At 47.2% G+C, this 12,392-nt stretch overlaps 1 protein-coding gene across 1 annotated transcript; it reads right to left on the bottom strand.

Annotated features, from left to right (window-relative positions):
* Positions 1-355: 355 nt before the first annotated feature.
* On the bottom strand, positions 356-8,758 carry CALCB (calcitonin related polypeptide beta). The gene is made up of 5 exons (XM_036426995.2): positions 8,467-8,758; positions 7,371-7,465; positions 6,963-7,118; positions 1,395-1,579; positions 356-837 (listed from the first exon to the last, which is right to left on the bottom strand). The coding sequence occupies exons 1-4, from the start codon at positions 8,647-8,649 to the stop codon at positions 1,420-1,422; spliced, it is 594 nt and encodes a 197-aa protein (XP_036282888.1). The 5' UTR covers positions 8,650-8,758; the 3' UTR covers positions 356-837; positions 1,395-1,419.
* Between the last annotated feature and the right edge of the window lie 3,634 nt (positions 8,759-12,392).

A 12,392-nucleotide genomic window follows, 5' to 3' on the forward strand; every position in this document is an offset into this window, starting at 1 on the left:
TATCACGAAGATTAAATGAATTCACTATCTCAGAACATTGTATGGTGTAGAGCAGTGGTCGGCAAACTCACTAGTCAACAGAGCCAAATATCAACAGTACAACAATTGAAATTTCTTTTGAGAGCCAAATTTTTTAAACTTAAACTATATAGGTAAGTACATTGTTATTAACTTAATTAGGGTACTCCTAAACTGGTCTTTGCTAAAAACTCAAGTGGCCAAAGAGCTGCATGTGGCTCGCAAGCCATGATTTGCTGACTACTGGTCTAGAGTAAGCATTCAAAAAATGTTAACTATCATTATTATTACATTAAAAAACAAGTTGAAATAAACAACCAGGGTTTTGAAACACATGTATCCAAAATATGCTTTTAATCTTGATGAAGTTCACAAATGACACAATATTGACATTTTCTTAAATAAATTATACAATCAAGCTCTTAGACAACAAAGCATAGCATCACCATTAAAACAAAGCATAGCATCACCCCAGAGATCACAAAAGGCAGTGATTTCATGTCTCCTTTGGTTTGGCAAAGCCGCCATGAACAACAGGATAGCTCTCAAAGAACCAGTTTGCTACCAGGTAAGCTGATGAGAGACGTCATCACGTTTATTGCACATAGAATCAAATATAAAAATGATGCACAACAAATATGGAATTTGTAGTATATTTTTCATTTAATTTATTTTTTTTTATTTTTTATTATTTTTAGTGCAAAGGTGCTTTTTTTTAAATCTATTTGGATGCAAACATGTATATTATCCCTGGGGTCTTCTCACCAAGTTGTTGTCAACAGAAATTAATAGAAGTGGTGAGTTCAGATTCATTGTAACCTGAGATTTAAAAAAAAAAAAAAAAAGTTAAAAGAAGAGGAAGAAGAACAAGAAGGAAATAAACACAATTATTACTGAAAAGAACATTAATTTATAGAAGTGCTTCTTTAACTAAACAGCATTTATAAATTATAGATATGAGATATAAGCAGGCTTTTAAAGTAAATGATAGAGAAAAAAAAACACACCTCAACCATCACTATGAACATTAGCAGTAGTGTTAAGATGATAGCCCTCTGGACTAAACCTGTGAACATTGAAGAGTTGAAGGCTTTCTGAACCTATGTTCGTTAATGAGGAGCAGCCTGGCTAAGATTTGCAGGGCTCTCCCTTTATGAATTCAGCAAGCATTTTTTTATTCATTTCTCTTCTCAGAAAGACCAAATTGCATCTCTGTAGCGCCTGCCCTAGTGCTCTGACTTCAAGCTGAGTTGTAAAAGGAATCCACTACCTCAGGAGAGAAGGATCTGAGGAACCAGGTCCAGTGGGTTTCAAAATGTGAATGTTAAAAATTCCAGTTACCTTCCCCTATCATCCAACAGAACAAAAGCAGTTACCTTCTTCCTGGAGTCCTTTAGCAGCTCAGGCCTGAAGTCCCCTACGGCGACGGCCATAGGAATCAGGGCCCACATTAGTGGGCACAAAGTCTTCCTTAAGCATCCCCCCATGTTTGCTCAGAATGTCTTCCAGCCGATGGATCACACAAGTGGAAGTGTTGCAGCTTCTCTTCTTGGGAGTGACACTGATTTGCAAGATGGAGAAAGAAGAGACAGCCTGCTAGTGAGAGTTGAGTCTGGAGCCTACCCAATGGAACCTTTTCAAAGAGAATTGTAGCCCTTCAACATACCACTTAAGAATGAATGTTTCTGGCCTAGCTGGTTTGGCACAGTGGATAAAGCATCAGCCTACATACTGAAGGATCCTAGGTTTGGTTCTGGTCAAGGGCATGTGCCTGGGGTTGCAGCTTGATTCCCAGTAGGGGGCATCCAGGAGTCAACTCTCTCATCATTGATGTTTCTATCTCTCTCTCTATCTCTCCCTTCCTCTCTGTAATCAATAAAATATATGTTTAAAAAAATAATAAATGTTTTTGGAAGAACCAAGATGGCAGCATAGGTAAACTCTGGTACTTGCCACCTCCCATAACCACAACAAAATTATAGCTAAAATAAAGAACCATCATTCAGAACTCCCTGCAATCTGGCTGAATGGAAGTCCTACAACAATAGAAGTAAAGAATAAAGTACATTAAGACTGATAGGAGGAGCGGAAGTGTGGAATGGATTGGCCCAACATCCACATGTGGTGTGTGTGGGTTTTTTAATCAGGAGGGATATCTCCACTGTGGAGGCCTTCATGAAAAGCGAGGAGTTCCAGCCCCACACCAGAACCCCAGCCAAGGTTTCCAGAGCAAGGAAGAGAAGTCCCCATAATTTGGGGCTGTAAAAACAAGCAGGGATTGTAGCTAGTGACATGGAGGCTACTAGAGACACAGGCAGTTCCTCTTAAAGGTCTGACACATTACTTGTCCATACTCCCTCTGGGCTCCAATACTGTGTGGCAGTTTTGGAGGATCCAGGAACATACAGGAAAGAACTTGATTGTCTGGCATTGGAGCAAGGACTCAGGGGTGGTTTTTTTCCCAGAAGGGGTGCTTGCAGAGATCATTGTTCCTATGCTAAGACCTCCCATGTTGCAGGGCTGACTGATAGCCATAACTTAATTTATATGACCATAGCTCACACTGTTTACTCTGTCCTGGTGATTCCCTAAGACTCTGTTCCATCCAATTTGCAGCCCCACCCAAGCTTTTGCACCTATTTTTCCATACAAATTGCCTCTCCTAGCTCAGGCTTTAGACCTTCCTAAAATCTCTCAAACTAGCAGCAGCTAGCATCAGCATGCCCCAAATGTATCAATAAAAGGCCTAAGACCCAGCACTAGCATCAGCCTGCCTTGCTTCACAGCAGGTCCTTGCCTAGGCAGTTCCAAGCCAAATACAAATAGCAACCACCTGCAGATTTCTCTGTAGTTCCTGCCAGGTGGCCCCAGCCAGCGGCTGACTTTGCACCTCTCTGGAGGCCCTACAGCCAGTGCACCCAGTGGACAACTTCAGACCATACTAGATTACAACTCTACATATCCATAGGGGACACACTCAAGGGGCAGACTCAGTGAGCACCAAAGCCCCACTGAAGCAAGTCCTGCTCCATAGGAGTGTGTCCTGCACAGCAGCTGGTCCTCACAACCAATTGGCCTGAAGGTACTGCCAGTAATGCCAATAGCAATCAAGGCTCAACAAGACTGTGCACACAGCCCACACAGAGGCGTATCTAGAAGGTCCAGCTCAGGTGTCTGGGGAGGCTGAGCCACTGGGCCCTAAAGGACACCTACTATATGAGGCAACTCTACCAATTCCAGGAGACAAATCAGCTCTACCTTACACATAGAAACAAACACAGGGAAGCAGCCAAAATTTTGAGACAAAGAAACATATCACAAATGAAAGAAATAGAAGCAAGCAAACTACTGGATACAGAGTTCAAAACAATAGTTATAAGGTTACTCACAGATCTTAAAGAGAGCTACTTCAAGGGACTTAATGAGACTTTCAATGATCTTAGTAGTAATTTCAAATACAGGAAAAGGATCAGTCAGAAATTAAGTATACACTGACTGAAATAAAGAGTAATATATAGGGATTCAACAGTAGAGGATCCCAAGAATCAAATCAATGATTTGGGATATGAGGAAGCAAAAAACACCCAGTGAGAAAAGCAAAAAGAAAAATAATCCAAAAATATAAAGATAGTGTAAGGAGCCTCTTTGACAAATTCAAACATACTAACATTTGCATTATGGTAGTACCGGAAAGAGAAGGAAGAGAGCAAGATATTGAAAACCTATTTGAAGAAATATGACAGAAAACTTCCCCTTTAAGCACAGAGAGCCCCAAACAAGAGGAACCCAAAGAGGCCCACACCAAGACACATCATAATTAAAATACCAAAGATTAAAGATAAAGAGAGAATCTTAAAATCAGCAAGAGAAAAGCAGTTAATTACCTACAAGGGAACACCCATATAACTGTGAACTGATTTCTCAACAGAAACTTTGTAAACCAGAAGGGAGTGGCAAGAAATATTCAAAGTGATGAATAGCAAGAACCTATAAACAAGGTTACTCTAGCCAGCAAAGCTATCATTTAGAATTGAAGTTCAGATGAAGAGCTTCACAGACAAGAAAAAGCTAAAGGAGCATACCAAACCAATAGTGGGAGGATATTCTTTAAGAAGAGAAATAAGAATGAGGCTGAAAATGAAAAGAAGGAGAATGAAGAAAAGGAGGAGGAGGATGGGGGAGGGGTGGAAGAGGAAAAGTAGAAATAAAAATATGAACAATAAAATGTCAATAAGTACATATCTATCAACAATTGAATCTAAAAATCAAAGTAAATGAACAAGAAATCTAATGAACAAATTACACTGATAAATAAAGAAGCATGGAAACGTAGCAAATATCAGAGGGAAGTGGGAGAGGAGCTGGGAAGAGATTAACCAAAGATATACATTAACTATGGACTCAGACAATAGGGTGGTGAAGGCTTGGGGCAGGACAGAAACCTCGTGAGGTAGGGCATCTGTAATACTCACAATAATAAAGATTTAAAAAAAAAAAAAGGCAACAACAACAAAACTAAAATGGCAAAATTTTTATGTATATCTTACAAAAATAAAATAAAAAGTGTGTGGGCGGGAGGGGGGAGGAGGGCGGAGAATAAGGGTTTCTTCTATATGCAATTACTAAATTTGCTAGAGGAAATGGCCTGGCAGCCTTTTCTAGGAGCCCTTCATGATAAAACCCAGTTCCTAACCTGAGACACATACTGAAACCCTCCACTTATTGAGCCTTACATATAATCTCTTTGGGCACGAAAAGAAGTTTTTGACAAAGACTTAAGCCCACCTCAGGACATACAAAAAGCATACCTCAGCCATGAGCACCAATGAAACCACTTTCCATGGGAAAATAAAAATTCCCTTAAGTTTTACCTGGAAGAAGCTCAGAGAACAGGCCTTACAAAAAGTGCTTACCTGCTCTTCAGCACACCTCTTCTTCTTCTTCTTTTTTTTTTTTTTTTTAGATCCCACACTGCAACTAATATTTTTGTTGTTGTTTTGTTAATCCTCACCCATTGATTTTTTTTTTTTTTGAGAGAGAGAGAGAGAGAGAGAGAGAGAGAGAGAGAGAGAGAGAGAGAGAGAGTGGAAGGGAGGAAGACAGAAAGAGAGAAACATTAATGTGAAGAGAGACATCAATTGGTTGCCTCCAACATGAGCCCTGAGGGGTCTAGGATCCAGCCTGCTACCAAAATATGTGCCCTTAACTAGAATTGAACCCAGGACCCTTTAGTCTGCAGGCAGACATTATAACCACTGAGCCAAATCAGCTAGGGCAGCACATCTCTTCTTGATGCTGAGTTGGTTCCCAGTGACCCCTCACCAAGCCCTATACCCAGCTATCCTCAGACTAAAGTTATTTTTAACCATAGGCTCTGGGCACCTTCAAGTCTTAAATATGGACTAGAGCACATGTGTCAAACACAAGGCCCGCGAGCCAAATCCGTCCCGCCAGGCCTTGCAATGTGGCCCGCACCGCACTGTCATCACTGCACTCCGCTGCGTTTCCATCACAATGACAGTTTATGACTGTTCAGTAAACCATTCGGCCCGCGATTTAGGCTGGATTTTAGATTTTGGCCCCTTCTCTGATTGAGTTCGACACCCCTAGACTAGAGTAATGACCATCACAGTGTACATTCTTTTAGAAAATGGGATTATTCATCAAATTTTATGCTGAGGGATAAAACAGAAACTAGAGGACTCTGCGGTGATATCCTCTAGGATCTCAAGAAGCTTCCCTCAGTCTCTCTTATCTCTCACCTGGTCTGAGTCCCACTCTCTTTTATTCCATCCTGAGGTCCCCAACATTTTCTGTCATGAGCAAAGCTACCAATACCAGCTTGAAAAGCAATCAGAGTGAAATCTGCATGCACTACGTTCATCAATGAGAGCAAGAAAGAAAATCAGAAGAAATTCCATTTCACTTGGAATCCTTGGGCACCCCAAAACTGGGATAGCAGTTCTTCTCCAAACCACTGGCTATATCCCTTTTCTTGCCAAGTGTTTCAGCCCCAAAGCCAATGCCGGAGAACACATGAAAATTGTTCAGACACTTCAAGTATGTGCCCAGAACACAAATACTCAGAATGCGGCACAGCTTAGTGATGGAGCTGTCCAGACTGTAAGGAAGACAAGCCAGACAATACCATGCACCAGGTTGGCCTTCAGTGAGGGGCAGTCATGCAGGGAGGGGGTACTTTGAGCAGGAGCAGGAGGACCAGGCAAAAGGGCAGCTCACACATCTCCCATTAAGAGAAATCAAGCATTTGCTGAGTCAGCGCAGTGTGGGGAAGGGCTGAAGTGGGGAAGGGGTCCTGTTTCCTGCTCAGGCCTTCATGCTCTGCAGAGAGGTTCTCAGAGCAAGTGCAAGTGCAACCCATGCCTCTGCCTCAGCAGTGCTCCAAGCTCAGGGTGCAACAGAGAGGTGGGGCTGTTATCCCCAGCCTCATGACAAACATATACATCTTCACAGATCCTATACATGTAAAGGCCCAGACCTAACTCAGACACTGCTCTAGTTGACCCCACCCTCTGCAAGGCTCTTGGCTTCACCTTGCAAATGTGCAGTAAAGGCTCCTTGCAGGTGTGAGGTGACAACACACTGGTTTCATTTCTAAAACATCCTGAGATCTGCTGGCTTCGAACTGATCAGTCTTACTTCACCCAATGCTGGGAAGTCTTCTCAGTAAAGCAAGACCAATTCCCAGAGGAAGTGATTCCACGCCACCTCGTTTCCTTCCCTAACAGCTTTCAGGAATGGATCTTTTCAATGTATCTAACCACAATCGCTCCAGCTGCCCTGAACCTTTGTCTTCCGTGGAGCATGAGAATGGCCGGGCTCCAGAGCCTGGCAAACAAAGCCATCCTGCTGGACTTCTGGTCAGATTTTTTTTTGTTTTGTTTTGTTTTCCTGGATATGCCAAGGTGAGTAGGGTGCCTTACCTGGAGTCCTCTCCCTCCAGGCCCTGCTCCTCAGGCTGGTCCAGCTCATTGGTGTTCCTCTGTGCATAGGCCTTCACCAGTGAAGCCAGTAGGAGGCGCCCATCCTTCTCATTGAGAGCAGCAAGTTCTGGGTCTGGGAGGCTCTCCAAGGCCCACCTGGGGAGGGGAAGCAAACCCAGTACAGGCTCTGAGTCCCTGTCTGGCCTCTCTCCAGGATAAGCAGCCAGGCTTCCTGCTCATGGGGCATGCCCTGAAAACGTGACCTTCTCTCCCCACGCCTAGCCCACAAGGCTTGAGGCCAGTGTCCACCTGAGGGTGCTGATTCACTGGGAGCCTCACTGTTGCGACTTCAGAGGCACAGAACTGCCTGATCCAGGGGCAGAGGCTAGTAGCTTCAGGCCCTCTCACCTGAGCGGTGTTGCCTGGAGGCCGCCAGCCTGGCACAGGACCAAGATGCTGAGAGCCAAGAAGGGGGAGGACTTCCCGAAGCCCATGATGCCTCTCTGCAAAAGGAGAAGAACATTACGGCTGCACCAAGACCAAGCCTGGCCTAGAGCCTGCAGACCTGGGTTCCAGTCCTGCCTCCGCCACAACTGCCTTGTGACCTCATGCCTTGGTTGTGTTCGTTTGTTGGATGGACTCCTGTGCATGTACTTGGAAGAGCAGAAACAAGTGTCCTGGGTGAGGACGGGGAGCATTCTGGCTCTGTCCTGAGGGAAGCCAGAGAGAAGCCACAAAGGTGGCCATGCACAGGAACCCACACCTTCTGCCCGAGGCAGGAACTAGGTGTGGACCCACCCTGCTGCAGACTGCATCTCCTATCCTCTCAGGGCTGAGAAATCCAGGAGCCCCTTCCTCTCCACTGAACTTCCCACTAATTCGGGGAGAGGAAAATGGGAAGGGTCAGTTGGAAGAGAGTGCTGAGGGTTTGGGTTTGGGGGAAAATTTTAACATGCCAGTTACTGGTGTCTCAGGGGTGTGCTGGAGGGCAGTTTGGCAGTAGATCCTGGGTGCCAGCACCCCGAGTTGAGCCCAATGTTCTGGCTCACCAATTGCACTGCCTCGGGTCCCTGCCAACGCCCTAGGAACACTGGCAGGCTGGAGGCGCCTCAGAGGAAGGCTCAGGGCTCCCCGTCCTGGGAGCCAAATGTGGTCCCTGAGGACACAGTCCCGGAAGGGGACTCCCAGACCCAACTCCTGCAGGATCCTGCATGCACCACTGCAGGGCTGGCTGGCAGACCCACCCATCTGGGCTTGTGGGGCTCCCAGCGCCCAGGGGAAGCCCTGAGGATGCTGGGGATTCCACTGGTGGTTATTAGAGGAGAATGCACTGCCCATCCCAACCGCCCGCCCTCTCCCGAGGAGGACAGAGAGCTAGGAGCACCTTGCTGTAGATGGGACGAGATGGTGGTGAGAGGCAAAGGAAAGGCAGGCAGGCAGGTCCAGCAAACTGGACGAACTCAGCCAGAAGCAGGGGATTAGGGTGGAGTGGGAAGTTCCTCACCTGGCGAATAGAGTTGCAGGAGAGTGCCAGCAGCCGGTCCCCCTGGATGGACACAACGCCTGCTGTGGGTGTCTTCCCAGCGGAGCTCTTGGCTCTTATTCCAGGGATAGTGGGAGGGGTTCCCCACGAGCCTGCGTGGCCAATCCAAAGTGGCCAGGACCGACCCAGCTCCGATTGCGTCATTGCTCCCGCTCCCCGCACCGGTCCACTAGGGAGGGAGCCACCAGCTCAGACTGTCTTGCAATGAGGTCATTGCTTGGAGAGCTGGAGGGCTGGGAGAGGTTGGAGAGCCTTCGACGTCCAGAAAGTGGAGACAAATCGGGGAGTGTGGCGTCACCAAAAGTAAGAAGCCGGAGCTTTTCTCACTCTCTGAACTCTAGCCTTGCACCTGTCTCCTGCCGCTCCAGTCCGGCCCCCAGCCCTCCACCTGAACTCCCTGGGACTGAGCAGCGGTCCTGGGTTCTAAATGGAGCTCAGCTGAAACAGCCCTAGGCGAAGGAGGGAGGGGGTCCTGGAGTAGAGGGGCCTTGAAAGAGTGATCTCTTTGGGCCACCTGGAGTGCTCCTGTGCCATCCAGTTTCCTTCCTTCCCTCCCCCAACACACTAGGGTACCCCACCCCAACCCCGCTCGCCCTTGTCTCCACAAAGAAGTTCTATTTCCAGTCTGGCAGCCAAGCCTCCTTCACCTCACTCCTCTGAGAATGGGTAGAAGTGGGGAAGAGGAGGGGACTGAGGAAGGGGCTAAACTGGCGCAGCCTGCTCAGTGTCTAGCCCCTAATCCTCAGAGAGGGAGCTTAGCATCCCCCTAACCCGGGACTCTCCACTGCAGCGCAGCTGTTGGTTTTCACAACCGCCCCGCCCCTCTATTTGTTTGCCCAACTGCTGGGCAAACTACCTGTCCCACCCCATACACTCGCTCCCTGAAGCGCTGGGTTGCTAAGGGGGCCCCAAGGAGAGGGTAAGCCCAAAGGTGCCCTTCGGACGTTCAGACTGGGCTGCAGGCGGGCGGGCGCGCGCACTCGCGCTTCTCTGCCCGGCTCGTGGACCGCACTCACGTCCCTGGACGCCAGCCAAACGCTCTGCCTGTCGCAGTCGCATTCACACACGGACGGACACACACACACACACACACACACACACACACACACACACACAGCGCCTCCCAGATAAGCCAGCGCCCTCGTGAGCTGTTTGCAAATGAACGCTCGCGCCCACCCATCAGACCAATTTCGCAGGAACCCCGAAGGCATCCCCTCCATCTCTGCTCGGGGAAACGGGCTCTTTCATGTGCACAGCGGTGCCCAGTGTCCCCCAAGCTCGCACACAGACACACACACCCATTCACATCCACGCGCAGGGCCTGGGCCTCTCCCTTTTCCCTAAGGAAAGCCTGGTTCTCCGGGGCGGGGGGCGAAGACTCCAGCTCTGGCCATGGATTAGGCTAGAGGTAAAAGCCATGCGGAGTAAATGGGGGAGCGCCACCTACCCTCGGGGCCTTAGGCTGCCCCTTCGTAGTAGCTGCACCCCAATGCGCCCCACCGATCCCTCCTGAGCTCGGGAGGCCTTGGCTGAAGGCGCGGAACAGGGAGGGAGTGGCCAGAAGCTCCTGGGACCTTCTGGTTTGGGCGGGTCAGCAGAGAGTTCAGGAGATGTCAGTCTGGGCCCCCGCTTCCCGATGTCTGTGGCAGGCGGAGTGCTCAGAGGCTGCACAGGTCAGAGGCTCAGAGGCTGCACAGGCCAGAGTCGCTCCAGCCTCCAGGAACACGGGATGCCTAGAACGCGCCTGGGGCTGTGGCTGACACAGCGCGCCGGGGCGGGTCACTCCCAGGACCTCGGGAACCACTCCAGAAAGCACTACTGCCCAAGGGCTTCCTTTGCACAGTGGGGAGTTCTCTCTGCGCCCAAAGTACTGAACTTGCTTTGGGATGTAATCAGGGACCTCGAAGCGGCTTTTACCAGGAGGTCCTTCCTCACAACTCCTGCGAATATAAGGGGAGATTCCTGTGCCCCTTTACCCATTTCCAACCCGGGAAAGGGGCTGTGAAGGACCAGGCACAGCTGGGAGGCCTTGTCTGTCTAAAAGCCTCTGCCCTCTACACCCCTCTTCCAGGACCCCCCCCCCCCCCCCCCTCAGCTCTGCATCTGGCAGAGCATGCACCCCACCCCACAGAGCTCTGGGGGCGTTGAGAAATAGCTGAGCAGCCTGGAGGGTCAGGGAAAGGGAAAGTGGGGGGCAAGGTCTGGAAGGCCCTCTAGACCCTGGAGCCCCAAGCTTCCTCACCTCCAAGAAGTTATCAGGGACGCTGAGTTCAGGAGCAGCTGGCCGGGAGTGCAGGAGGAGTAGAGTTGGGGTTTGGCCTCCCCAGAGGCCCCAAAAATGTGAGTTTGGGAGGAACTCTGAACCCTTGGGGCTGAGCGCTGGAAAGGTGGCATCCTTTCCAGAGACTCCATGTCACTAGGACCTTTTTAATATGTTTGGACTGACAGCCCTGGGGGCACAATCCCTGGTTGTGCCTTGCTCTCCAAAGAGGAGTGCTGGGTGGCCCACAAATCCAGAAGAAATCCTGTTTGGGGAGAAGTAGGCTGAGATTTCTATAAAGGCCACAGAGAGGAGGAACCCTGCCCTTTGATAAGTAAGAGTGCACTCCAACCCAGACACCCATCTGAACACAAATATATCTGGTTCTAGGCTTTGAATATCTTCTTGGGTGCAGATGCACCCAGAATTATTTGACCTAATCTTCTACCTACTAACATGCATAATAGATGCACAGCAAATGTGCAGGAAAAGGGGATGAATGAATGAACGGTTCCATGAGTTCATTACAGTAAGAGTCAGCAGTAAATTTGCAGCCAAGTTGATTTGGGCTGCAGACTCAATTTAGATTCATTAGATGGAAGGGCAAATAATTGATCCAAAGATTTTTTTTAATCTATTTAATAAAAGGAATTTATGTCCTGGTGAAAACTTTCTGGAATTTAATATGAGAGGAAGTGTACCCAGAGATTCTTTTCTTTTCTCTAGCAACTTGAAAAGCAAAACAAGGGGGAGTTTTCCTCAACCCATCTTTGTATGATATTAATGACTGATAGAAGAAAAAGTCAATAAAATAATTTACTTTCTAAAAGAGTAAATTACATTTTGATTTCCCTGGAACTGTTCAGAAGCTACAAGGCATCCCCAATCAAAATAGCATAAGAATTTAAGGAGAATAGTTTCCCAGGAATATTTTTCTCTTTTGAATAATCTCAATATAGTCACATCATCTATTTGTTTGTCAAATAGATATTAAGAGTTTATATTATTATTTTTGCCACCACCTTTATCCTCCCCATACCCTTCTCCACCTCTATCTCCTCTAACTCACCCTCAAATACTACAATGTTATGAGTGTCTATGAGTTCTTTCTCTCTTTTATTTCTTTTTTGATCAATCCCTCCACCCCTCAGAGCAGTCAGTCTGCTCTCTATGAGACTGTCTCTATTTGGCTTGTTCAGGTTGTCCTTTAGATTCCACACATGAGTGAAATCATATGGTATTTGTCTTTCTCTGACTTAGCTTATTTCACTTAGTATATTTTTAAATATAATTTATATGGTAAATAAAACACAGCAAAAATATGTTTTTGTTTAAGGAGGGGGGAAAATGTAAATTTTTCTTCTTTATTACAGCTGAGTTGTATTCCATTGTGTAAAATGTACCATAGCTATTTTGTCCATTCATCTACTGATGGACACTTGGGCTGCTTCCAAATCTGGGCTATTGTAAATAATGCTGCAATGAACATAGGAATGCATATAGTCTTTTGAATTAATGTTTTGGATTTCTTCAGATAAATTCCCAGAAGTAGAATTACTGGAACATAAGGCAGCTTCATTTTTAGTTTTTTGAGATATCTCCATTATGCTTTCCACAGTGACTGCAC

This window comes from Pipistrellus kuhlii, unplaced genomic scaffold (assembly GCF_014108245.1).
Source record: "Pipistrellus kuhlii isolate mPipKuh1 unplaced genomic scaffold, mPipKuh1.p scaffold_m20_p_9, whole genome shotgun sequence".
Taxonomy (NCBI): domain Eukaryota; kingdom Metazoa; phylum Chordata; class Mammalia; order Chiroptera; family Vespertilionidae; genus Pipistrellus; species Pipistrellus kuhlii.